Source organism: Galeopterus variegatus, unplaced genomic scaffold, assembly GCF_000696425.1.
Source record: "Galeopterus variegatus unplaced genomic scaffold, G_variegatus-3.0.2 Scaffold793, whole genome shotgun sequence".
Classification (NCBI taxonomy): Eukaryota; Metazoa; Chordata; class Mammalia; order Dermoptera; family Cynocephalidae; genus Galeopterus; species Galeopterus variegatus.
Genome location: NW_007726904.1, coordinates 80,625 through 108,374, shown reverse-complemented (window position 1 = coordinate 108,374; position 27,750 = coordinate 80,625). Strand labels below are relative to the sequence as shown.

Genomic DNA, 27,750 nt, shown 5'->3' with positions numbered 1-27,750 from the left:
CCTGTTTATCATTTAAAATTTTTTTCTGCCTTTCTCTACTTGTTTACTGATTCTTTTATCTTGAGCATATTCAAGTAAAAAGGATACTCATGTCTAAAATAATTAAAATAAATTACCATAAAGAATGACCACCCTTTTTGCTTCTCCTTTGAGGAGCTGAATTTTGAGATATAATATAGCCAGCGCCAAGGAAATACTAACCATACAGATAAATGCCAAACTGGGCTGGCTACATGAGTCTCTTAAAATTCCAGGGAAAGATTCACATATACTTATAGATGGGATGGAGAAGATGAACTACAGTGTATTTACTAAAATTTATAATTCTGTTTTGTAGTTAAGATGGGGAGGACTGAAAGCATCCTAGGTTTTTATTGCCTCTATTTTTTTTTTTTTTCTGTCAGTTGGTAGTAAAGGGATCCAAACCCATGATCTTGGTGTTACAAGACTGCGCTCTTATCAACTGAGCTAACTGGCCAGCCCTCAATCCTAGGCTTTTAAAGGGAAAGGTACCATATAAAAATATTTATCTGTTTTCCTTACAGCAAAATAAAAAGGTAAAAGCAGGGCCGGCCCGGTGGCGCACTCCTACAGTGCGCTGCTTGGGAAGTGCGGCAGCGCTCCCGCCGAGGGTTCGGATCCCACGTGCAGACCGGCCGCTCACTGGCTGAGCGAGGTGCGGGGGCAACGCCGAGGGTTGCGATCCCGTTGCCGGTCCCGGTCTGGTACGGGCGCGACACTGAGGGTTGCGATCCGTTGCCGGTCATGAAAAAAGACAAAAAGGAAAAAAAAAAAAAAAAGGTAAAAGCATTAGGTAATAATTTCCTTACCAATCCCCAACATCAAGAAGTTTGCCAGTCTATCTAAATATGCTAGAAACACATTAAAAATAATGTTCAGAAGTAGGAAGTAGAAATGCAGACACACAATTTCTTCAAGTATACAATTTATTTTTATTTACAATACCCTATAAAAATGTAAATTTAGAAACTTTTATTTTCATTAATTAGAACCAAACAAAAAAGATAGAGCACAGTAAGGAAGAAATAATAACCAAGTATTCACTTGATCAGTTGTGAAGGGAAGGTAGGAAAGTGGAAATCGTCAGTAGATAATGGTAGAGGGAGCTAGGTAATGTCACCGGGGAAACAGCTTGTGGGACCTCGGGCTACAGAATGAGAAGAAATGGAGACAGAGAACAAGGACAGCCAGTTATAACAGAGGATTTTACTGTTGTACAATACATGTATGTGCAAAATGTTTATCCTCTTTAAATATCATAACCTGTCTTCCCCCCTCTCCACTACATTCGAAAAGGTGAGAACGGCAGAAAGTAGATCAAGATGGCCATGTAAAATTAATTCGGATTTAATTTTCTTCAGGGCTGTAATCAGTAGGGATCAAAACCCCTTATCCTGGTTGACTGCTAAATGGGAGAGGGGTAAGTAAAAAAGATCATGGCTGGCTGTCCCTGCTAGGATTCAAACCCAGGCCCTTGGCTGCCTAGGAATGAGACTTGGGTGAGATGGAGTAGCAAGGAAGCAGGTCTGCCCATTTTGTGAAGGAGGCTAAAGAGCAGAGCGGGCCAAACTTAGATTCCATGGTTGCACCTGGAGGTTTCTACCCATGTCACCAAATAAAAATGGGAAGAGAAAAGTAAAAGCACGGCTTACTGAAGTAGTCTCAGGAAGACAAGGGTGCTTGTGCAAAAAGTTACACTGTGGAAACAGGCTGCAAGTGAGGATCATTCTGGTTGATATTAAATGCACTTGAGCGGACAGTCTCAAGTACACTGTAATTGTAGCAGGAAAAAGGCTTAACCATGTGCTGTTTCCATGAAAGTGGACAGACACAAAGGAAATACAGGTGGGGAGGAGAAAAATGACTTCTCAGTCTAGAGCTTGGAATTAGCCAATAAAGAGTTCTGATTTTATTAAACGTACTACATACCCTGTATTTATATTAAAACAAGTAGAATCCACCAAATTAAATACAAGATAGAATAGAAACAGACCAAAAATAGATCAGCTGGTTTGTCTTTAGAGGTATGTGTCAACTAAATATTTTTCAATCTAAAACTCATTCTTTAAGAACACTCTGGAGATCACACAAAGATATGTATAGGGGTGTGTGTGTGTATCTGTCTGTGTCTTGATTTCTACTAATTGGCTCTCCTACAGTCATATTAATATGGGGCAATGAAAAAAGACTTCAGGAGGATTAGGGAAGAAATCCTTTGGCAGGCTACTATCTACTCTGAACTGGAGTAGTGGTGATGGGATAAAGGGAGAGGTTATATTTGTGACTCTAGGGCAAAGAAAATGCAAAATTGAGAAGAATTGAGTAAAAGTAGGACATGCAGAATTGTAACACAGAAGGTAAAGAAGAAACCAGCGGAAGTATCACCCAGCCAAATTTCATAGAGCAGTGGGGAAATACCTGGCATTTAGAGACAACCCCTGTAAGTAGGAATTGATCCCACAAAACTTTGCTTTGGGGAATAAGCTACCTTCCCTCCCTCATTAAAAACACTCCATTGGTGATGGCAGCAGTGCAGGTGGCAGCCAAAAGGAGATACAGGACACACTTGGAGATCTTTTATCGTATCCCCTGAACTAGCCTAAGGGTATAAAGAAAGAGAAAGGAAACATTTGTATAAATGAGTTAAAACAGAAGGCAGTCTTTTGCATTAAAGTTACATCCTTATAAGAATTCTCATAACAAAACATCCACAGTATTTTTTCACTCTTAGCATTTAGTCAACTTCTAGGAGGGTACTGTTGCACCCAGTACAAGGTTTTGTATCTAGTAGATACATGAATCATCTAATAAAAGTCTTTAATCTCTTCCACCAAATTCAGCTGTATCCCTCCATGCACCCAATCATGACTTCTAAAGTACCCACTTTAGTGAAACATGAAGCCCTCCTTTTTCAAACTTACTGCAGTTTTGTCTCCAGCAAGTTCAGTTTCTGCCGGTCAACATAACGAGAAAAGAGGGACACTAGGTTTGTGGGTATAGAGATTGGCTTGGCCAGGGCAGCTTGGGGAATCCGGAGAAGTTCTCGGGTTGCCATAAACATCACCTCCATCCTGATAGGGAAAAACCGTAATAACAATATGAGAAAATAAAATAAAAAGGTTATCTAAAAGAACTTAAAATAAGAGAAGAAACACTGACCACTGGTTATTTTGCGTTGATTCTGTAGCAGGGTCTGAGCTCTGCAGGTCTTCCCCACGGCTCAGGAGGAGGAGGAGAAGTGACAAGCCGAACTACAAAGGAAGATAATAAAACTCAACACTGCAGCTAAATCTCCTCCTCCATCACTGTTAGGGGACTCTGGCATTAGATGAGGTACAGCACTAAATCAAAATGACTTCACTGCTGTGTTCTGTGAAAACAGACACAGATCACAGAAACATGAGCTGAGAAGCTGTGTCTTTCTCTAGCATGTACTCCGGCACAGCAATGACCAATACAGTCAATGGAAATGGAAAGCCATGGTGTCCCACAGTGCTCTTTGCTCCCCACCCTGAGGTGAAAAAGATGATTTTTCCCTTCTGTGGAAAATGTGGGATTTGGCTTTTCTCCTACTTACAAGAACTGAAATGGAAAATGAAATGAAATTGAAAACAAAAGTCAAATGAAGACAAACTTTGATACAGAAAATTAAAGTTCATGGAAAAAAGAAAAAACAGTAAATGGGGTAAAATATTTTGAATTAAGAAAAAAGAGGCGGCTGGCTGGTTGGCTCAGTTGGTTACAGCATGGTTTTATGCACCAAGGTAAAAAGGTTTGGAGTCCTGTACTAGCCAGCCACCAAAAAAAAAAAAAAAGAAAAAAAAGAAAAAGAAGAAAAAAAAAAGGTGTTAAGAACATCTACACAAAAGGGAAACTGAAATAATCAGAATATAAAGAGAAAATTTTCTTAAAAAAAGGGCACTCCTATCTGAAAATATAAATACTTAGGGAGGATGTTAATAGGAGTCTAAAAAATAAAAAGAGAAAGGATAAACAGATATATTCAACCATATCTAGGATTATTAAAATTCAGCAACATGCTTTAGAGCCTAAGATACACAAAATTTTGTTCTATTCAGGGGGCACTAAAAGCAGGAAATATATAGTCTAAAGTGGCATAGGATGAAAACAGAAATAGGGAAAAGAAGCACTAGGTTAAATGTAGGAAACTACAATGAATCATAAAGGGAAGCTGACAATATTTTGGAATTCTATCCCATCTGAGTTCACCTCATAGAAGATAACCTTGTCTTTCACAAAATTTCCCTTCATGTTACCATCAGAAAAAAAGCACTGTGCTATATAATCTTGTCTTACCTCATGATTTTCTATTGCCTTCACCAAAATCAAAACTAAGAGACCAAATAACAGGAGGGACATCACTGATCACTCCAGAACCCCATCTTATGTCCCCTGAGGCACTGCCACCTCTTCTGTCTCTGATGTACTGCCCTTCAGAGTCATGTTTGGCAGGTTTTCAGGTGCAAGGGAGAAAGAAGCCTTGGGACTACTTTTTCATCTCTATGGTACAGAATAAACCTTAATAAGTACCTACTATATACCAGGCATTGTACTGACCTATTCACAGCTGTCATCTCATCTAAGTACAGGACAACCCTGAAAAAGTCTACATCACCTCCACATTACAGATCAGGAAACTATGGCTCAGCAAAGTGAAATAATCTGTCCAGGGTCACAAAGCTAAAAGTGGCAGGCAAGAACTGAAATGTGGCCTAAAAACTCACATTCTTTCCCCCTTATTAAGCTTCTCCTAGGAATCTCTGGATCTTTAATGTGATGTAAATAAAATATGAAATGGGAGATTCTACTCTTTAGTCTTATGACAGAGAACACTAACTGCCTACCTAATATGCCTTCCTCCTCATTATCAGAACTCTGGCTTTATTTGTTGTGACAATCGTGTGAACTAAAAGATATTTTTCAGCCTCCCCTGCAGTTAGACGTGGCTATGTGACTAAGTCTTGGCAATTAATATTGAGAAGTTGTTGGTTAGAACTCCTGAAAAGGTCCCAGTAAGGAGGAGAGACAGCTAATCCATACCTTTTTGCCCTCCACACTCATTCTTCTTCCCGATGTAAAACTGTGTCTTGAACCCACAACCATCTTGGACCATAAGGGATCATGAACGTGAAAGCCACTGCTATGAATGGCAGCAAAGAAAAATGGAAGGAGCCTGGGTCCCTGATGCCACTGAGTGGATCTACTATATCAGATTTATTTCACATGAGATATATAAAATCCTATTTTGTTGGAACCACTGTTATTTCTAGCCTCTGTTACTAGGAGCTTAATGTAATCCCCAACTGAAAGAAGCCTTTTTTACAAGTAGCCGCAGCCATAGCAGCCATTATTTTTATCCATAACTCAAATTTAGATGCCTCAGAAAGTTCAGGGATGTAAAAGGGCAAGACCACCTTGTTCTGGAGCACAGCAGTGAGGTGAGGATTGAAGGGTGCTGGTGCAGCTGCACTTTGAGGTAGGTTCATTAGCTGTTGCAGAAGGCTGGTGACAGTCACTGATGGAAGATGATAGAGGAGAAGAGAGAAGGGACTCAATAAGCATGGCAGCACCTACAAAGAGTAAATAAAAGCATTACCTCCTGGCAGTTGTTACTTTAGTTACCCTCCATCAGTAGGCATGGATGGAAGGATGTTCACATGTATACTCAACCACTTAAGGCAAGATTTAAGAAAAAAGGGGTGATGGATTCTAAGGTACCTACTGAGAACTTTGTCATCTCAATTTGCATTGGAAACACCAATACTTGTGTGAACCAAGGGTGTAAAACCACTTCTCAAATACGAGGGTATTTCAGAAAGTTCGTGGAAAAGTGAAATGAAAGATAATACAAATTCTTCCACAAACTTTTTGAAGTACGCTTGTACATACCAAGACTCATGCTAAAACATCAATTTTTAACTCATTCCACACATATTTAAATGTCTACGAAGTGTCAAGCACAGTGGACTAAAAACAAATGGTAAACAGGACATAGACCCTTAGGGATCTAAAGTATAGTGGTTAAGATATGGTAAACTGGCAATTTCAATACATCATGAGAATACAGGTTAAGTTCAGAGTTATACAGAACTACTGAGAAGTATTTTCAGACTTAATTACAACTTGTTTTAGCCTTATAAAAGCTCAGTGAGGAAATAAAGAAATGACTGACTGATTTTTGTAGATTATTAAAGAAGCTAAGTGATCAGAACCTCAACATTCAGTTACATGGATAGTAGCTAGAACCAGACCCCAGCACTGTTGAATTCTAGCCTTCTAGTCATTCATTCCATTTTTGCCATGTGGCCCAAACTGCAAAGTTAAAAATACAGACTACTAATGTGACTAGACTATATATAACACATGCCCATGGTATAAAAAATGACGGTTGGTTTTACTTTGAATGGCATCCAAGGATGGAAAGTAGACCACTTTTTGTGGTCAAGTACTCTAAACAAAGCTTTTATTATGGAGATTTAAAAGAACATAAAACAAAAGTACAAAGAACAGTATAATGAAGTTCATATATCCACCACCCAATTTCAACAACAACCAAACTGCTAACATTTCGCCAGTATCATTAAATCCATGTTCCTCCTATATCATATCATTTCATCGAAAAAAATTCAGTTTTTATCTCTAACAAAGAAAGTCTCACAATATCACATCTAACAAAATTAACAATTTAAGATCATGTAAACATCTACTCCAAATTCAAATTTCTCCAATTGTCTCAAAAATAACTTTTAGCAGCTTATTTGTTCTAATCATGATTCAAACAAGATCCATACGTTGCATTTGTCTGAGGTTTTAAAAATCTGTCACAGGTCCTTTGTCACTGCCTACCTCCTTTTCTCACACCATTTATTTGTTGAAGAAACTGGGTCATTTGTCTCATAGTTTGTATCTGGCTAATGGCATCTCTGTGGTGTCACTTAGCAGGTTCTGCTATCCTCTGTTTTCCCTACAAACTGATAGTTAGAATTACAGGTTTGATTAGATCCAGGTTCAATGAGGAGGGGGGGGGCAGGAGGGGCCTGCAAGGAAACTCTACTGATAGAGCTGTGTGCTTTCTATTGCATTACATCAAGAAGCACATAGTGTTCAGCTGTCCCACTCTTTGTTTTTTTCTTTTTTTTTTGTGACCGGTAAGGGGATTGCAACCCTTGGTCTGGTGTCGCCCTCACCGTGCTCAGCCAGTCAGCGCACCGGCCATCCCCATATAGGATCCGAACCCGCAGCGTGAGCGCCCCTGCGCTCCCAAGCGCCGCACTTTCCCGAGTGCACCACGGGGCCGGCCCCAGCTGTCCCACTCTTAATGGTGTTAACAGTGCATCAGTGGGTTCAGGTGTTGTCACCCTGTTCCAACCACTGTAAAGTTCCCTGTCCACTTTTCACCTAATGTTTTTAGCAGCCAGTAATGACTGCTGTCCAGATTAACTTGACTGCTTCTCCATCAAGACTTGCAAAATAGTTATTTTCTAATTTTATCATTTCTTTTGCATTTATTGGCTAAAATTCTTCCTTAAAGAACTTCGTGTTATCAACTTGCTGGTTACCATGACAATTAGTTGTTATGGAATGGCAGGACATATAAATGCTTGGTTCTTTTCTTTTATTTGCCAATTTTCAGAACAATGAGTTGATAGCCTAGTAATCTCCAAAGGTGAGCAATACTCATATATTTTTGGTATCATTATAAACTCATTAGATTAAATAGACTTGATAAATTCCAATCCACTGCTTTAATGTTTCTTTCTGATGCAACAGGAGCCCCTTCAAGTTGTTATCCTTTAGAAAAGACCCTAGTGATCTATTAGCTGCTTTGTTTTCTGGCACAAGGTATTCCAGAATTATCTTGTATATTTTATACCTCAGACCTGAAATCAGCTATTACTTCAAGAAAACAGTATTTAGAGACATGGTCCATTACTCTTTTAACATCCAGGTAAAAATTCAGCCTCACCAGTTTTCCTCATTAGGTAAGCTCCACAAAGGCAGGCATTTTTGTATTTGTAGCTCCTAGCACCTAGAACTAGGTGCTGTATTTCTAAGAAGTAAAATAGTGCCTGATACATAGAAGTATTCAATAAATATTTGCTGAATGAAAAAAACTCTCCCAAACTTGTTTCCACTGATGTATTCCTGTGAGATTATCATGAATAACCAACTGCCTCATTGCCTACAATTTATAGGCTCTACGGTAGCTGTTACTTTCTAGTCTAGCCTTTTTTTTTCTAGGATAAACCTCAAATCCTTAAACTTTCCTCTAAACCATTTTTTGTTTTTGGAATCTTTTAAAACTGTACTTGTCTCATCCCACTTCACTTTTTCCAATGACGAGACCTAAACTTCTCATTCATTTCTTCTGCAGATACTAAAGTTTCAAGGGTCTACAGAAGGAATAATTTCCAACTTTTTCATGGTATACCACTTAGGTATCCATGGCACTGTTTGTTTTCAGGGGACTAATTACCTGGATGGTTGTTACTCAACTTGTAGTCTACTATAACAGGTTAACTCCCACACATTTTATTATTCTGAATCTCATACTTATTAATACTAGTCCTTTGTCCTAACCTTATCTATTTCTTGTTTTGAATTTCCTGAGATTGTTCTAAATTTTGCTAATTTTTCAAGTGCTATGAAAGGGATAAGCAGAGAGAAACTCTAACTAAGAATTAACTTGTAAACACAAAAACTGTGTTTCAAACTCCAGCCCAGTTTAGATAATGATAAAAATTATTCAAAAGCACTGCTGATTCCTGTGGTACACCATTCAATTAAGTCTACACGCTAATGTTGTTACTGATAAGAGTCCAATGAGTGATATTTTATATCCAGCAAAGTTAGCAAGACCAGAAGTTTTCAAACTTTGCTGAGAATCAGATTCAGCTAGGACCTTGTTAAAGAAACAGAAGCCCAGATCCTCCTGCAAATTCTGATCCAACAGTTTGTGGTAGGGTTGAATTATCTGCTTCACAGGTGATTCTGATCCAGACCACATATTCACAATGTTAAGTAAGATAGAACTGCTGCTTTCCTTATGTTTAGAAACATGGTCTGTTCAACCAAATATGGGATTAAAAACATAGGCCTGGAGTACTTAACGTTTTGCTTTAAATAATCAAATCATAGTAGCAGAGGTTAGACAAAACGACATAAAAGGGAGAAGAGGAAGAAAGTAAGTTTGGATTCTAGAAATCACTCAAAGGAATGATGCCCCACATGGTGAATCACCTCATCTTGTGCATCCTTCTTGATAAGGAAAGGGAGGTTCCTGGCTGTTGTCATGAGAATGTCAGCTGCTTGCTCTGTGGAGAGGAAAGGAAGAATACGGGCAACCAATCTCTTCCCTTTTCGGATACACATGATCTGTACAAAGTGGTCATCACTTGGCCTGCAAGGGGAAAAAAAATGCCAACTTAAGTCACCCAGAGCAATATATGAAACCCTCATTTTTTTCTTAGATGTTACCGGATGAATACACTGTATTTATTTTCACTTTACAAACATCTGTGCTATAAAATAGTGAGAATTAATTCTTTAACTCACAACGAAATAATAGAAAGTAAATATTTAGGTTTCATAAATATAGAAAATTATCATTTCACAAATTATGTGTTAAAAAATACTTGGTCCAACTCTATGCATTAATTTCCTTTATTAACTTGACTACACAAATATCACATGGTTAACAGAGTAATACCTGAAGACTGTAAGAAATAAATTTCATTTCTTTATAAATTACCCAGTTTCAAGTACTCTAAGTGACAGAAAACAGACTAATACAAATGAGCAAAGGAAAAGGTAGTTTATTAGGAAACATAGTTTTCTTGCATTCATCAAATAAATATTTGGGATTTATAGAACATTTACCATTAGCATGATTCTGTTCCAGATAATGGACAGAAGAGAGATGATAGAGAGAGAAACAGACTTGTTAAAGAGCTTAGTCTCTCTTGGAAGACTAACTGGTTTCCACAGCATACACATATTCTATGAAAATCCCAAAGAAGCATAAATGTTTATACTTCCCACTTTACTAGGAAAGCAAATGTAGAAAGATTACAAGGCTGAACATGCTAATAATCATAAACCAGGTACAATCTTAAGTTCAAAACCAAAAATCCAATAATGTTTCCCACTAAGTCTCCAGAACCTAGCACAGTCCCTAGTAGATACTGAGTACATATTTGGCTAATAAATGAATTCAGGATAAAGAGATTTTCCTTCCTGGCTGGGAAGGATTAGGAAATATTTTATATACAGTGGCATTTGAATGAAGTTTTCAAAATGAGAGATTCTGAGCTTATAGAGATGGTAAGGGAAAGACACCCAAAAGTCAGAAATGTGTAAAGCTCTGTGTGTCAGAGGAAGAAGCCCAGCTAGTCTCATGTTTTCCTCAAAGTGCATAATGTTTACCTCTCTTGTCCAGGCAATTTCCCCCTTAAGTTTTCATACATGCTACAAATTTTGTGCTTTCTTTCATCCATCAGGGCAGGTCGCTCTTCTTCTAGACTTAGGAGATAACGCCTTTCATAATCCTCCACATCAAGAAGTAAACTATAGGTCTAAGGAAGACACAAAGCAGGCCACAGTATGCTATGTCAGTATCACAGAATATTAGATAAACAAGTTCATACTTTAGGACTACCAGATAAAGACAAAAGAGTGAAAACTCATTATAGTCATGTGTTGCTTCATGATGGGGACATGTTCTGAGAAATACATCATTAGGCAGTTTCACTGTTGTGTGAATATTATAGAGTGTACTTACACAAACCATGATGGTACAGCCTAGGCTATATTGTATAGCTACTATAATCTTGTGGAACCACTGTTGTTTATGTGGTCTGTTATTGACTGAAATGCTATTGTGTGGGGTGCATGACTATATACTAGGATTGAGACTAAAAAAAAAAAAGGTGTTCTTTTAAATACAAAAAACATAGTGAAATAACTTAAAAAGCTATTCAAACATCATTCTTTATTCCTCCCTGACTTCTAATCTAGCAGGTAAAGATAGTAAAATAATTACGCTTTCCAAGTTTCCCAGCAATAGCACTGTATTATAAAGCAATCTGTATTACTGCCACAGTACTACCTTATATTTACAAAAATACACATACATTATACATACATAATAGTTGAACATCCCTACTCCAAAAATCTGAAATATGAAATGCTCCAAAATCTAAAACTTTTGGAGCGCTGACAGATGCCACTCAAAGGAAATGCTCAGTGAACCATTTTTTTTTTTTGTCTTTTTTGTGATCGGTAAGGGGATCGCCCGCACCGCGTTCAGCCATTGAGCGCACCAGCCATTCCTATATAGGATCTGAACCCGCAGCGGGAGTGTCACTGCGCTCCCAGCACCGCACTCTCCCGAGTGCGCCACGCGGTCAGCCCTCACTGGACCATTTTGAATTTTAGGATTAGAGATGCTCACCCAGTTATGTATATGCAAATATTCCAACATCTGAAAAAAATCCAAAATCCGAAACACTTCTGTTCCCAGACATTTCAGATAAGAGACACTTGACCTGAACTATTACCATCTCCATTTTTACATCTCATTTTTGCAGATGAAGAAACAGGACAGCACAGAAAGGTTAAATAACTTGTCCGAAGTCAGACTAAGAAATGGAAAGGCATAATTTACAACCTGGTTCTAGAGTACGTGCTCTTAACCACTAAGCTCTATGGCCTTGCAATGTGGTATTTATGCTTTACAAACCAATTGTCTACATATTACCTCATTTTCCTCAGCACCTAGAATGGTGCCTAGCACCTAGGTAGTACCCAATAAATATCTATGAACTAACTTAATTGACTTAATTCATCCACAGGCAGAACAATGTAATTTTTATTCCCATTTTACCAGGCTTAGAAATATGACCTGCCCAAAGATACTCAGCTGCTCACTGAACAAGCTTGGACAAAAACCCAGTACTTGTAACTTTAACTACAGTGTTCTCTCCATGACACCATAGGTGAGGTAAACCACACTGCTTCCTAGAGTGTTCAAGCACACAACAGGCACTTAACAAGAATATATTCATTAATCAAAACCAAAGAACACTGATTGATTGTTCATTCTTCCACTTCTTGTGTACACATACATTTGAGAGTTCCTTATTTGAAACTAACTCTAGTAACAAATTCTAAAACTTACTTTCTCAATTATGACAAGGGTTTTTCTTCTCTTGTCCCGAACCTGTTTTTCTTTTGTCTCCTAAAAAAGACAAGACTATTCAATGTGAACTCTTTTCTTCTGTTACAATTTACCAAGTGTGCACCTGTGAAAATACTCTGAAAAGAGAATCTTGACTCTTGGGAAGTTAATAATATAAAACAGACACTAGTGTGAACAAAGGTCATAGAGTCGATTGAATCAACCCACCACAACCTATTAAACTAAATTCATAGATAGGGAAAGGGTAATTATAGAACGTAGTAGAGGATGAAGACATCACTTAACCCTTGACTTGGTGTTGTCAGCACCACGCTCTCCCAAGTGAGTCACGGGCTAGCCCTAGAAAATGGTAAGTTTTTAAAACAGCAAACTGGAGTAAACAGATGCTGTTTGCAGCCAGAATTACTCAGTCCAAAGACTCATGCTTTCCTAGGCCCTCCCTGGCTGCCTTAGAAATGAAGGTGTTAATATTGTAGCACATCAGTGGAAAACCAGAATGCCATGACAGGCCAGGTGGAAAGCTCCAGGTTAGACTATACACAACTCCATCATGCCTGACCTCATTCCAAAGTGACCCCAAAAGAAGTGGTGACCACCCAGATGTTCTTAACACACAGTTCTGCTGATACTTACATCATCCTCACTCCGAGATGTCACAACAGCATCGATCATTTTTCGGGGATTATTCACACTAGAGACAGTAAGCTTTCCCAAAGAACCCTCAAACTGCACTGCAAGGACAAAAAATTTCCAACAAAATAAAAACTCAGCAATGCAGGCAGGCAGCATTCGCAGATCTTTACTTTTCTCTGTTCTTTATTCACAGTCTAATAATTTGTTATAAAAGCTATCTATAATTTTAAGCAATCCCTTATGAAAATATACCCTTTCTCCTTTTTTTTTTGTTGCAACAATTATCAAAATAAAAACTTAAAGTATTCCTCCTTAACTGTTTTAAGGGTACTAAAAATTATAATAGCTTTAAAAAAGTTATGGAATATCAAGTAGAAAAGGACCTAAAAGGTTACATGTCAAACCATTCCATGTTTGAATAAAGGTTGATCTTTGCATATTTATTAAGGAAAATGGTAACTTTGTAAATTGTTTTTAAATATCTCTATCTTTCCATCCACATATACATGGATACTTCAAAAAGTTCATAGGAAGATTCATATTATATTTTAATTCTATTTTTCCACGAACTTTTTGAAGTACCCTTGTATAGTTATCTGTATTTTATCATATCGGCAGCATCTCAAATTTCCCTTATTATGTGGCTGGGGATAAGAACCTTACCTGGTTTATAGGTGTGCTCCAGTTTTGCCACCTGAGGGGTGATGAGCTTGGTGCGCTCCTTTTTAGGACCATCACCTTGCATTTCTTCAGCAGCTGACAATTTCTCCAGTTTTTCAAAGTAATTCTACCACATGAGAAGATGATTTCAGTTACAAAAAAGGGCACAGAATGCCTTTACCATTAAGTAAGTAATTTATACGAGTGGCAGTAACATAACTTGAACTCTAGAAATATACTGATCTCTAATTTTTGTTAGATTGCTATAAATTGACTTTATTAAAAACTCCCAGCCTTCAAAAAATTTAATCATTGGAGGAAACTAAGGAGAACACGAACTAAAGATGGAGTCACTGTTGTTATACAGGACTGAGATAATATGAAGAATGCAAAAGACTGTGTCAGTGAGAACTAGCAAGGATTTACTGCAAACCGCAGCTAACATCATTTGGGGTTGCCTAGGGGACGGGGAGGTATGGGAGGGGTTGAGAGCCTGCTAAAATATACATAAAGCCTGCTTGCAGAGAATAAAGTTGCTTAGTGCTTTGTGCTAAATCACAGAACTTTGTGTCTGGGTCCTTGATTGCCTACCTCCCCGGGCAACTGCTCCCTATCTCAGGTGCATCCTGAGCAACTTGCCTTACTGTCAGCTCACCTATGTATTGGTGAGCGAGCAAACCATCAATGGAAAAGTCTTTAAAGTTAGAATGCCAATACTTTTAATTTAAAGAACCAGGTTATTGATGCCAAAAGGAATTGAAAACATTGGTCCGAGAACCTCCACATGTAAGAACTAAAAGGCATATAAGCAAACCTTTTAGTGAATTGCACAAGAGACTCTCAGCTTGAAAAGAGGATAGAATTTGCTTACTCAATTCTTATCTAATTGAAGACTACCTCAAAAGAAAATTCTACCAATATTTAATTCTACCAATATTTAAATGAATACCCTCACCAGTGTAAGGGGCCAAACTGTTACCCTTAAAACAAGCAGAGTATTTACCTGGTAATAAAAATCATCCAGGTAGGGATCAGTGCTTTGAAGTTGCATCATCTGGATTTTAGAGACCCAATCCTTTTCCCGCTGCAACATGAGGTTGGCATATGGGTCCTTTCGGAGATGATCTTGATGACTGCTCCGGTGACTTCCTCTATCACCTGCACCATTGAGATTCCGATGCTGACTGAAAAACAAACACATGTCACATTCACTCCAAGTGGGCACATTATGCCTTTTAAACAATATAGGAATAAATCAGGCCAATTAAAAAAAAATCCCCTTTGCTTTTTTTAAAAGAGGAATGAAAAAGAATTGAGTCTCAATAGAATTTAAAAGTAAAGAGCTATATAATATATACTCAATGAAATAAAACTAACTTTTTGTAAAAAAGTAATATTAAAGTAATATAGTGTTACATTTATAGTTCAAGGCCCTTTTGCATCCCTCTGGATCCCAGTTTCCAGCTTCCCTTCCTTCACTGAGGAAGCCCTATTTGGCCCTTAGAATTTATCCTCCCTGAAATGTTTTTATACTTTTATTACGTACATGTCTGTGTTTAAATTTTACACATTATCGTGTGTTTTACATAAGAAGTACCGTACTTATAATTCTCCTTCTTTGCTTCTTTACTCAATATTATGCTTTTCATATTTATTCATTTTTGATAATATACCAAGGTATATACTGAAAAGTAGAACTGGTAGAATGTGGTGTATCCACATCTTCAACCTTATTATCTACTGCCAAATTCTTTCTCAAGAAGCCCTATACTTCATCCTTGCCAACAATGACAGTATTGAGACACTTCAAGTTTTGCTGGTCTGATGATAATAAATGTTTTCTAATTTTAATCTGCATTTTTCTGATACAAGTGAGCTTGAACATCTTTACTTTCTTATGAACTAACTTGGTTACCTCTCCTAGAAATTGCATATTTGTGTATGAAGTCTTTTGTTATATAGAAGTTTAGTATTTTAATGGAGTCAAATGTATTAATCTTTCCCTTTAGAGTGTACTTTTTATGTCCTGATAAGAGTTCTTATGGGTCTTTTCCCCCAGCAAAAAATATTCTGGAATGTTTCTGAAAGTGAAGAGGAATCACACACACTCACAGAACAATAAATTGAAGGTTGAAGAAAACTGACAATTATGTTTAGTTTCCCTATTTTATATAGATGAATGATTATAGAATATCAGCTTCATGAAGACAAAGGCTTTAACTGTCTTATTCTTTTGAATGCTTCACATAAGACCCAAATTTAAGGCTGGCCACTGTATTTTAAAATTACCTCTTTCTAAATTTCCTTCTGTTATTATGGTCAGAGAACATATTTTCTATGATCTTAGCCTTTTTAAACATATTAAGTCTTGTTTTGAGACCAAAATAAATAAATAAATAAAATAAAATAAAATAACCTCTGAGATGGTTAAACAAAAGGTAGTTAAAAGTATGATAAGAATCCCATAAGAAGTGAGTATAAAATTCTGGCTTAAAAAAAAATCAGATCTAAAGTTTAATTTTGATTTATGATCAACAGAATTATAATCATTTGGAAGTTGGTTGATAAAATCTCATCCTTTAAAGCTAGTGCAACAAAAACATAAAATACAGCATTTATGGTCTGACTTTACCAGCACAATAAGCTCAATACTAAGTAAACCTATTAAAAACTAAACTAATTAGCATCTTGATAGTTACACTGTCAAAATTAAAAGCTGAATTAAGAAGCCACAAAATAAGAGGAAGAGTACTTACTTTCTATTCTGTTGCTGTCTCTGATGCAAGAGTCGGCGGTGCTGTGGATGAAGGTGAGTTGTGTCTGGTCTAAACATTGGGGCCTGAGATCTAAGAAAAAGGAAAAGAAGTTCTCAATTCTGTCATCCTGATGATTTGAAGTTTTAAAGAATGTTATTGGTATAGGATACTTTCATACAGGTTCACTCAAGGGACTATTAACATCTATTCCTAGGAGAACTTCTAGAAGCAAAAGATAGCCACATTTTTACACTTCTTCCACAAAGACCAATTTTCAGCTCCTAAAAGGATGATAATGAAATCTGAGTGAATTAGCAGTAAAGCAGTATGACTCTTTTTGCGCCTAACTGTTTAACAGAAGTCTCTTAATAGATTTAATGTATTCAGCTTTAATTATAAATGACATAGAAAATACATACATGATGGTTAGTTTTGTATGTCAACTTGGCTAGGCTATGGTACCCCCTCTTACTTAGTCAAACACTGGTCTAGATGTTGACGTGAAGTTATTTTGTAGATGTGCTTAAAACTTACAATTAGTTGACTTTAAGAAAAAGAGATTACCCTGTATAACGTGGGTGGGCCTCACCAAATCAACTGAAAAACTTAAGAGCAAAAACAAGTTTCCAAGAGAAGAAGGAATTCTGCCACAAGACTAGGACATAGAAGTCCTTTCTGGGTCTGCAGCCTATAGGCCTACCCTATATATTTCAAACTCAAGACTGCAACTTCAACACTTACCTGAGTTTCTGGCCTGCTGGCCTGCCCTATGGATTTCAGACCTGCCAGCCTCCACAACCACATCAGGCAGTTCCTTAAAATAACACCCCCCAACATACATATATCCTATTGGTTCTATTTCTCTTCAGAACCCTGATCGATATAATGATATGTAAAAAACACAATATCACTTAAGCAGAAACTTAACTCCTTTTGTTATAAAACCAGAAGGTAGAAGCAAGCAACTTAGCTAGTACTGATATTAGTTGACTTCACAGCGTTTATATTTCTATTCCTTAGCACCAACATGACAAGTTTTGTTAAATGATAAGCACCATGTGTACTTGTTAGTATGTGTGTGTGTATTTGTAAAATGAATATGAGGTGAGACCTAAGAAACTTTAGAAGAAATAAAAGAGGTTATTAACTTGTAATGTGCAAATGTACATAGGAAGCATGTGACTCTTGGGGGAAATATTCATAAGAAACCCTGGAGACTGTCAAACCTTTCCATATTTTTCAACCTGAGGATCCAATAACATCTCAAAATATAACACTTAGCAAATAAATACCAAGAGACTTCTATATTATACAACTAAACATCAACGATCAAGGGACTTGACTGACAATGGATGAACAGTGGTAATTGTTTTGTATACCTTAGGTTTTGCAGATGGGGTCCTGGGCCGGGAGGGTGCTGCTGGGGAGGTGGTGTAGCCGGGGGTGGGGCACTAAAGAAGGCACGAAAGCCTGGTGCTGGGGGAAGCATCTGCCCAACTCTCCCTTGCAGCAACTTGGGATTCATAGCAGCAAGAGGACTACCAACAAATCCAGGGACCCGTGCAAACTGGCTGGGAGACATCCGTCCAGGCTGCAGCTACAAAGTAGGACAAAATCTTAGATTTAGTTAATTGGCAAGCCTCCTTGCTTTCATCCACAGAAAAGTGAATGCTGTTTCCATCAATAACTTTGAAAAAGTAAAGAAAAAAACAGAAAGTAGTAGTGATTAAAAAAAAGGGGGGTATCATCTAATGAACCTTAGGAAAGTAGAATTCTTTATGGGTAGGACTAATCACAGGCTCACCTGTGCTCCTCCAAGAAGCTGTGCTCTCTGGAGGGGACTCAGAACAGGAGGAACACTAGGAGGGAAAGGGTGACCCAGGAGGGAAGAGTTCTAAAAAAAAAAAAAAAAAAAATCATACTCATATTATGAAATAGATAAATCAATATAATAAGGGAACTCAGTAGAAATGCAGTATAAACTTGGATATAAAAACTCTCAAATTATAGAGTCAAGCTTTCCATGGAGGAAATATACAAAAGAGTAATGCTAGAAATTATGAAACCTAATGACCATAAAACATGAAAAAGAAAGCAGTAGAATGAGGGACTGAAATAGCAGGAAACCAGACATTTACAATGAGCTTAGATTTTTAAAAATAAGAAAAGAGTAAGAAACAAGTGAATATGATGAGCCATATCCTCTGACCTGGAGACAATAAGATCCAGAAATCCCAGTATGGAAATTATAAAAATCTGTATAATTGAGGAGATATCAGCAATTCTATACATTGGTAGTGATCTCTTTCAGGTAGTGATCAAAAAAAAAAAAAATACTGTACATTTCTGTTAAGTTGTAAAGTGACATACCGGCACACTGCAGAGCTGGTTTGGAGACATCCTCTCACCATAGGCAGCAGGATAACGCGGTGGCATTGGGGGCCGGACATGGACAGGCTTCGGACACAGAATCTATCAGGACAAACATATATACAACTACACTCAATGAAATCAGTTTTTCTTTCACCTACACTCCCTCCCCTCAAGTACTGGTAGAGACACAGAACTCAATGCAAAGCCCTACTTCTAAGCAAATTTCTATGGCTATGGGTACAAATATAAAACCTATGGTCACTTCCTCTCACAAATCAAGCGAAGTGTCAGTTTTAACTGAGGAAGATTTAGCTAATTCTCCAGTTATCCCCACCCTTCCATGCTATCTGAGGGAGGTACCAGCAGATATTCTGACTTGCAAATTCTCTCCAAAAGGATATATTTTGGTAGCAGTGAGGGAGAAGGCATGATAAGAAAGCTGGAGGATTAACTAAGTCCTATTCTGAAGCCCCTGTGATATGGCCGCCATGCTCAGCACTTTTGTGATACATTGTGACTCCACCATTTCATAGGATACTGAGCCTAACTAGGCCATACCAACACCACCCTCCCCCCATACCTTCCAAATTGGCCTTCCTTTTCAGCTGCTGGTTTCAGGTGGAGGAAAGTCTATGGAACAGGACTGCACAGGCTCTAGGGAAAGCAGGGATATCTTAAAGGTAAAAAGGGATGTGGACAGCGCTGTGTGTTCCCACTCCCCCCAGCTTTCAGTTATCTCTCTGCCAATGTTTTAGGCAGCCAGCAAAACACTTTAAAAAGGATATATGCACTAAATGTGGTTAACTACCCTTTTTCTCCCCGAATTAAAAGGCAGCAGCAACAGCAGCAGCAAAGGGTATTAGGGAATGTGTCTCTTGTTGTACTAACTTCTCCTCTAATTGGCTATTTTTCTTTCTAATCTAATGCCTACCCAAAACTTCCACCCTCCTCCCAGCATCACCAATTTCCCAAATAATTTTGCCCAGATTCCCAATATCCTGGGCTGAGTGCCAGTTAATGAGAGGTACCTGTTGGTTGAAGCTGGGTACAGCCACCTGCTTAGGTGGGGTGCCTATGGGAACAGCTCTAACAGGAGGACTCCCAATGATAGGTGAAGTTGACCGCCTTGGTAATGCACGCTCAGAAAGGTCTCGATCGTCTTCTGGTCCCTGTGGGGGCCTCTGAGGCAAGGCATATTCTAATACAGACACGGCAGGCATTTCCTAATTAAGGAAGTGGTAAAAAAAAAAAAAAAGAAAGAAAAGAAAAAGAAAAATTGGCTAACTTGAAATGTTTTAATAACCTCTACAGATGCCAAAAATATCTTGTGAAATTATATTTTAAATTTTTATTTATTTTTAATTCACATATAGTAAAATTCACTCTTTGGTACATAGTTCTCTGAGTTTTGATAAATACACAGAGTAGTGAATCTGTCACCACAACCAAGATATGGAACAGTTCCACCACTCCCCCAAATTCCTTTGTATTCTTTTGTATCCTACAAAAACATTTAGTTTGTAGTCAACCACTCCCAACCATTGGTAAATACTGATCTGTCTCTGTCTCTACAGTTTTGCCTAGAAATGACTTCTTAAGTAATTCATTAGCAAGAAATTGGTAAAGGGCCACAAAAAATGATTACATTGTGTAATGATGAATATACTAATTGTCCTGATTTGATCACCACATATCGTACACAGGTACTGATATTCAACTCTGTATTCCACAAATATGAATAACCAATTATATTTCAATTTAAAAAAAAGTAACTCAAATCATACACTGACAAATTTGAGTCCTAAGGCTCCCTTTCAACCTTTACCCTCAAGGCTGAGGAAGGGCGTGTACATCACCAGGCACAGCTGTCTAAGTGCTAGATGGAGTAGTCAACACAGCACTGGAAAATGAGATATACCTACATATAACCATATATTCAGTAAGGAAAGAATGACAATAAAAGCCTACTTAAAATTTGTGGATTTTAGAAACTTTATATAAAACGAAAGTATTTAATACCTGAGCAAGCAGTGGTCCTCGGATTCGCCTCAGAACTTCAGATCCATCCCAGATGCTGGAATTCAGGCTTCCAGGTTGGGGCTAACAAAAAAGGAAAACACATACACAAAGTCCGGAACAGCGTGGGCTCTCGGGGTGACTTATCTGCTATTGGGAAACATAGGTCCAAAGGACCCTCAACTGCTTGAGAATAAGAAATATACTGTTCCAGAATATACATTACTCCCCACCTTCATCTCTAGAATTGCCATTATCAGGAACTGTATTATCAATTTTCTATGGCATATATAATTCTCTCATTATGGTAGACGAAATAAAATGGCAAAGCTCAATATTTCACTTTAATTATTAGTCAGCTATAGTCTTCAAATCAGAGTAACTTACTCACTTGCAAAACTGGCCTGGTCTGCACTGCCCTCATGATAGCTGGATCTTCTAGTTCATTTTCAATCACCATCTTACTGAGTCTTTCTGCCAGATTCTCCTCATGGTCACCCAACAAGTCCATCTCATCCCTCTCTCCATTGCCTGTCTGTTCGTTAACTGCCACTGGCAGCTTCTCTTCCAATTCTGCCAGGCGCTCATGTGCTTCCTGCCAGTCATCATCTATAAGACAATACAGTTCATGTAAGAAATATAGTTCATACTGGAACAATATAAGTTTTTATGAAATTCTTCTGTTAACCAAATGAACAATTCCAACTCCAGTGGATAGGTGAAAAGTTACATTTTAACACAAAGTAAGATTTAAACCAAAGGACACATAAAGAGGGCTTTTCATACTGAGAACAAATAACATCATACCAGGAATAAAATCCAAGCATTTGGAATAACAACTTAAAACACGAAACTGATTTTTAAACTTGTGATAGATATGTATACTACCACCTGTTGATTTTGAGATTCTATGACATTTCAGGCAAAAACATTAAAGGGAGTTTTTTTAAAACCTACAGTGCTAGCATGCAACTTTCTCTCAAATTATAATTGCTTTCTTCTTTACAAGCTTTTCAATCATTCGTTTCATTCAATTAATATTTGGTAAGCATCTATTATGTGACAAGCACTGTTCTGAGCACATGGGATTCAACAGCATACGAAACAGACAAGGATCCCACCCTCACAAAGCTTTCATTCAAGCAGGGGAGAGACAGATAATAGATAGTAAATATAATGAAAAGTGAATTAGATACTATATTAAAAAATAAAAATGATACAGGATATGGAAAAAGAATGGCAAATTAAGTGAGAAATTGACAGTTTTGAGAAACAGCAAGGAGGACTGTGCTTGGACTGATATAAGCAAGGAAGGGAGAGTAGGAAAAAAATGAGGTCAGAGTCAGTCGGAGGAAGCTCATTCAGGGTCTTCTGGGCCACTCTGACTGAAATGGGGAGGCTAATGGAAGTTTTGACATGGCTTAACTTTTTGAAAGAATCACTTTGGCTGCTGTGCTGAAAACAGGTTGGGAGCGGGAGGACAATACTGGAAGTATGAAAGCCTGTCAGGTGGCTACCACAGTAAGTCAAGAGACAGGTGATAGTGGTGTAATGGATCAGGGTAAATTCCTCTTCTACTTTAACTGTGCCTTTGCTCCTCCTGCACACTACTATGCAGTCTGTAGCTCCAACACTAAGACTGGTTTCTCATTTATTATGCTGACACAGCATTATTTTTGAGTCCTATTACAGCATAGATTAAAATCTTCAGAACCCTTTATCAGTCTCCCTAGAACTAAACCTTACTTTCATCACATCTCTCATTCCAGTTTTCTTCAATCTAATCATTCCATTCTGCTTCCATCATTAAAACTCTACTCACAGTTCTGCTCTTTTCAGCATTCAAATGCAAAAACCTCTCCCTCCTCACTAAAGCGTTCCCTAAATAATCCTCATTTTAATTCTACTTTTACCTCACCTAAACATGTACTACTTTCTAACCCCTCACACACAAAATGTATCCTTTTGTATGTTGTGTATTTCATTCTTATTTTAATTATATGTTTTATATGTTCTATAAAATTTAACAGGTAAGGGTAACAGGTAATTGCCTTTATACCTAACATAGAAACACAGACTTACTTTCTTCTGCCTACACAGAAAACACGTTCGTTAAAAAAGTTCAAACATCACAAAAATATATAACTTAGAAAGTGATAGCTCCCCATAATTTCACAGCTATGTTAAGTTTTTAAAAATGTAGACTATAAAGTTTAACTTGTTTCTTATTATTTAGGCAATATATCTTGGACTTCTTTTCATGTATGCATACACAGATATAAATACTGATAATATTTTCTCATTCTTTATAATACCTATGTAAGATTCTACTCTATGGGTAAACTGTAATTTAACTTATCCCCTACTGAAAAACATTTGGATTATTTGCAGTTTTTCAATATGACAATACTACAGTGAACATTATACATACCTTAACATCTTAAGTGAATATTTAGGTAGGCCAACTCCTTTTCAGGGTCAGACTGTAGACATTTAACATTTGCTATTTTTATCATATAACAATGTATCACATAAGACTAGAGGTCAAAAATATGAGGGAAGTGGGACTTCTAAATTTATAATTTTGGTATCATAAGACCCATTGTCTAGTCTTTGGGCACTGTGGTAGATTTGAATGTATTAGTTGTGACAAAGGCATCCCTTAAATTGTAGATCACTTTGCCATCACTGGGATAAAGGTTTCAGACAAGAAATATAAAAATATCCCTAACTAAGCCTCTAGGACATGGCTCTTCTTTCTAATCATGAGGGATTTTCTTCCCGACCCAACAGCTTCCCTTTACCCGAGTGCCCAGTCAGGTGGCACTCTTCCTCTGAAATGTCATCTTACAGAAAAGAACTTAAGGTAGCCATTTAATTATGATGGTCTCTGATAGTACACCCTGATGTGCTCAAAAAGGGTAAAATCTACTTTTGATGAAAATTACAGTATTAATTTAAATGACCAGTCATCTGAAATAAATACTCTTAAAGAATACTGTAATTAAAAATCAACTGTGACATTAATATTTGCGTCATCCTTGATAAGGAAGAGTAAGCTGAGAAAGGATACATTGGCTTTTTTTTTGCAATTTTACTAAGCCAGCAATGCCAAGAGTGAGAGTCTATAATCCTGAATTCAGGGATTTTTTAAAACATTTATTTTCTAAATTTAAGAAGTTAATTTGTTAACAGATTGATTCTAATGTAACAGAGTTCTAATTTGCACTGTCTTCAGTCATCACTTCCTACATTCATGTGTGCTAACTTTACCAGATCCTACCAAATATAGATAATCTATCTGTCCTTAATAACATTTTAAAAACACTGGTTAAATAGCCATGTTCCATGAGAATGGATCTGTTGTGAGTTGACTGTTATGCTTTCAAACACGTAAACAAAGGAATCTATGCCATGGAATATCATCATCATTTTAGATTTTTCTTCCTCTTGTGAAAAAACATCTAAGGTGGTGTGTATATTGGAGATCTCATGTCCTTACTATAAGAGAATTTAACTCTGTATCTTTTTTTTTTCCCCCCTGACTGTTACAGGGATCGAACCCTGGACGTTGGCATTATCAGCACCATGCTGTAACCAATTGAGCATCTTTTTCAAATGACCTAAAAATATAGTTACTTAGATATGCCAACACGACCTCAACTCATTATCAGTCAAAATGATAAAGGGGACAGAAATGAAGGGAAAGAAGTTATCTATTCCTTCAACTAATCTATACCCTAATGTGGGTTACTGAATTTCTGGCTATTTCTATAAACTTATACTTGTAAATAATGCCCTTAAAGCCCATCATGGGAATATTTTTGATTAAAAACAAAACAAAAAGAAGTAGAGGTGATTTAATTTTAAGGCAATCTCAGTCCCTAAAGATTATAGCAACTATCAATAAAAGGGAGGTAGAAAGAATGCAGAGCCCTTCCAAGTAGAGGAAGGAGATTCCCAAAGATTCTCCAAAGGCTGTTTTAACATAACTCATAGTTTACACTAACTGTATTTATAGTTAACCTCTCTGTCACTCTGTTTCTTTTTTCTTTTTTTTTCTTTTTGTTAAAATGAGGATAATAATAGTACCTACTTCACAAGGTTGCTGTGAGGATTAATAATATATGTAAAACACTTACAATGGTGCCTTGCACATAACAAGCACTATGTAAGTGTAAACTTTTATTTTTAGAGAACGAGGTGGATTACTGAGACACCATTTATTGCTCTAAGATCATGCAAACGTTTTTGCATGCAGAAGACAGTGACTAGTTTCTTAGAGAAAGATGACATCAGAGCATTTGTAGTCAGTGACCTAAAATATCCACTATACTAACAGGTATTATTCAAGTTGCCCAATTCATGAATTAAAAATCATCAAGTCAAAACATGTGTCAAAGTTCTGACATTTCACCCCCTGGTTTAAAGGCTCTACACCAGCTGTACATCTACTCGTAGAGGTGTATCAAACAAGTCACATGGTGACTTAGAAAGCAATTATCTTTTTATAGTATTTATAACAAGGTGCTATGAGAAATTAAGAGTTTTACTTTACATTTCAATTAACCTGTGCTCTCAATTGAAAGGGCTCAACTTTGGAAATCTTTTCTCCATTATAAACTGTTGACCAAGAAGTCCTTCTTAATCACTCTTTTGCCCTAGGGTACAAAGCTGGCTCACCACATGCTATCTCACCGCCTTTATTTTTTCCTATCCATTCATTTGCTGTGTACCCCTAAGCTCTTTGTCAACCTATGCATACTTTTCTTCTTTCCCATCATATAAAATATGGTTCGGCACACTCTAACATCTTTCTGAGGCAATATTATTCCCATCTTCTGAGGAATCAACTCAGAAAAAAAAAAAAAGACTATTCATAGCACTCTGGAAGTCAATGAGAAGGCGAAACTATTCCTCTTCTATCCAGGTTAAAAATGAGAACATATTACTATGCTGCTTCATCTTAATACAATATGTATTAATCAATTCTATCAACTTCATTTTAATACTGAGAAATTTATTGAAAAAGTTAACATTCAGTACAATATAATAGAAAAAGAGTTCTATAAACAAATACACAATATTTGTAGCTTCTATCATATTCTATAGGTTATTACTAAACTATCTTCCAAACAGAATTTGCAATTCAATTAGCTTCCTTCTTTTGTAATTCTATTCTATGTCCCTTCCCCAGTGATCTACATAGAGAAGGACGACAGCATCTTGAATCGTGTCATCCCCCTGGACAATCTCACCTCTTAAACCATGGCTATAATATAAAAAGTCTTTGATTCCCTTCCGTAATGAGTCTAGCTTCTACTTTCAACATTCTTCTTGCTGCTCCCAATCACAGCAAAGTTTTAGTTCTCTACTAAATTTTGTAAATGATTTTCAACAGTAAACTTTTTCATTTTTGCCAGTTCACTCACTCAATCTAAGCTTTAATAAGTTTAAGCTGTTTAGGTCACTGCAAAACCAGTACCCATTATAATACTTTTAAGACTTCTTGTTTGTTTTTGATACTCAACATCTTGTTATTACTCACTACCGCTAAATTTCCTCTTCTTTCTTATGTTTAACTGGGAATATTTGTTGCATAAACAGAAGTGCTGCAATTCCAACGAAATCATATATCTATGCATCACAACATAAACAGTTATTGCTGCTTTGTAACACCAATAGCTGAAGCAAACATATCTGGATTGACTCTTACCTATTCTTTAAAAAAAAGTATACTTAAGTTTAAATTTTAACTTATGAGTCCACTTGCTCTCAACTTGTTCCAAATTAAGTTTGTTGTCAAACTTTATCACACAGCTTGCTTCCTAAATTTTCCATCTCGGTATTTATAACCCTGTGGCTTATAAGTTTAGTTTGGCTTTTTAACTTTTTAAACTTTTTCCAACTCCTAGAGTATTTATCTACATCCAAGTATAAAAATATTTCATATGTGCACAACGCTTTTCTAACTTATGAAGACTTTCTATCACCAAAACTCTTGGTATAAAAAGCTTTTTATTTTATTGAAGATACTATAAGACAACAGCAGTTATGCAATATAATAGTGATAGATTGAATTTCTGAACACACAATCCCATATATTAGAATCTAAATTGTCTACTAGTTCACTAGTTTTCCTTAGTGTCCATGTTTTAGAAATAAAAATTCCCCTCACCTAGAATTATTTTAAATTTCTTTTAAGTGTCTAACTCTTTAAACATTTAAATTCCTTAGTAGTGGCAACTTAGAGCCACAGATCACATAGATGGAAGGGACAAGGCTTAGACAATACCTGGTTTTATAGGTGAGGCAAAAAGAGACCCAGAAGAGCAGGGAAGATACTTCCAGAGAAGGGTGAACTATTGTGACTGAGATCAAGAATAGAAGACTATCTTGCCAAATTAAAGAATGAGGTTATTCCTAATAAGACAAAGCACTTATAAAAGAGAGCACTTGGAAAGGGCAAGAGGGCAAGTTGATATTATAAGAGGAAGATGTCACTTACCAACTGCACCTGACCCAAACGTATCATCATTGAATTGATCAATTTCTTCATCTTCCTCTCCCAGGCCCTGAAATGCATCTTCATCTTCATCTAGAGGACAATCCTCTAAGGACTAAAAAATAAAAAAGAGAAAAGAAATGAGCTATTCATGAAATTCATATCCTCATTTAAAAAAGGTTCTAAAAATGTTCATCTTACATTCTCAAGGAACATAACAGCCTCCTTATGATTTTTTGGAAAGATGGCATTTTCTTCTACTCCTCGATTTCCCTGACACTGGAAGATTTCAGTAACTTCTTTCTTTCAGTTTCTATTTCCTATTCCTCAGTTCATTTAACTTTTTTTTCCCCAAGCATTCCATTTCTCTATTTTATCAAGAATCTAATAGTAGCATTTTCTAATGCAACCAAGAAATGAGGCCTACAACTTCCTTTACATCACTGGTTAGAATAGTGATAACAACTAAAAATGAACACTTTATTATCTTCCTTGAGTTTTATGTATCTTTTCCAACAAAATTCTCACCTTCCTCATTACATTCATGTCTTCTCAACTATTTTATT

General features: G+C 36.9%; 1 protein-coding gene across 1 annotated transcript; it reads right to left on the bottom strand.

The window, feature by feature from the left end:
- Positions 1 to 929: 929 nt before the first annotated feature.
- Positions 930 to 27,293, bottom strand: PATL1 (protein associated with topoisomerase II homolog 1 (yeast)). Its single transcript, XM_008572491.1, has 18 exons — positions 27,188 to 27,293; positions 21,071 to 21,288; positions 20,683 to 20,763; positions 19,692 to 19,886; positions 18,661 to 18,762; positions 18,095 to 18,184; positions 17,670 to 17,887; positions 16,291 to 16,380; positions 14,538 to 14,718; positions 13,538 to 13,661; positions 12,875 to 12,972; positions 12,221 to 12,280; positions 10,468 to 10,616; positions 9,283 to 9,442; positions 5,457 to 5,612; positions 3,181 to 3,272; positions 2,943 to 3,092; positions 930 to 2,620 (listed from the first exon to the last, which is right to left on the bottom strand). The coding sequence occupies exons 2-18, from the start codon at positions 21,188 to 21,190 to the stop codon at positions 2,599 to 2,601; spliced, it is 2,088 nt and encodes a 695-aa protein (XP_008570713.1). The 5' UTR covers positions 21,191 to 21,288; positions 27,188 to 27,293; the 3' UTR covers positions 930 to 2,598.
- Positions 27,294 to 27,750: the final 457 nt, after the last annotated feature.

Excerpts from the sequence above, each read along its gene's own strand:
- PATL1 (XM_008572491.1), bottom strand. The coding sequence starts at position 21,190 with ATGGACTTGTTGGGTGACCATGAGGAGAATCTGGCAGAAAGACTCAGT. Across the intron at positions 16,381-17,669 it reads CCCCATCTGCAAAACCTAAG|ATCTCAGGCCCCAATGTTTA; the intron begins GTATACAAAACA and ends CCTTTTTCTTAG. Across the intron at positions 5,613-9,282 it reads AGAAGGATGCACAAGATGAG|GTGCTGCCATGCTTATTGAG; the intron begins GTGATTCACCAT and ends TACTCTTTGTAG.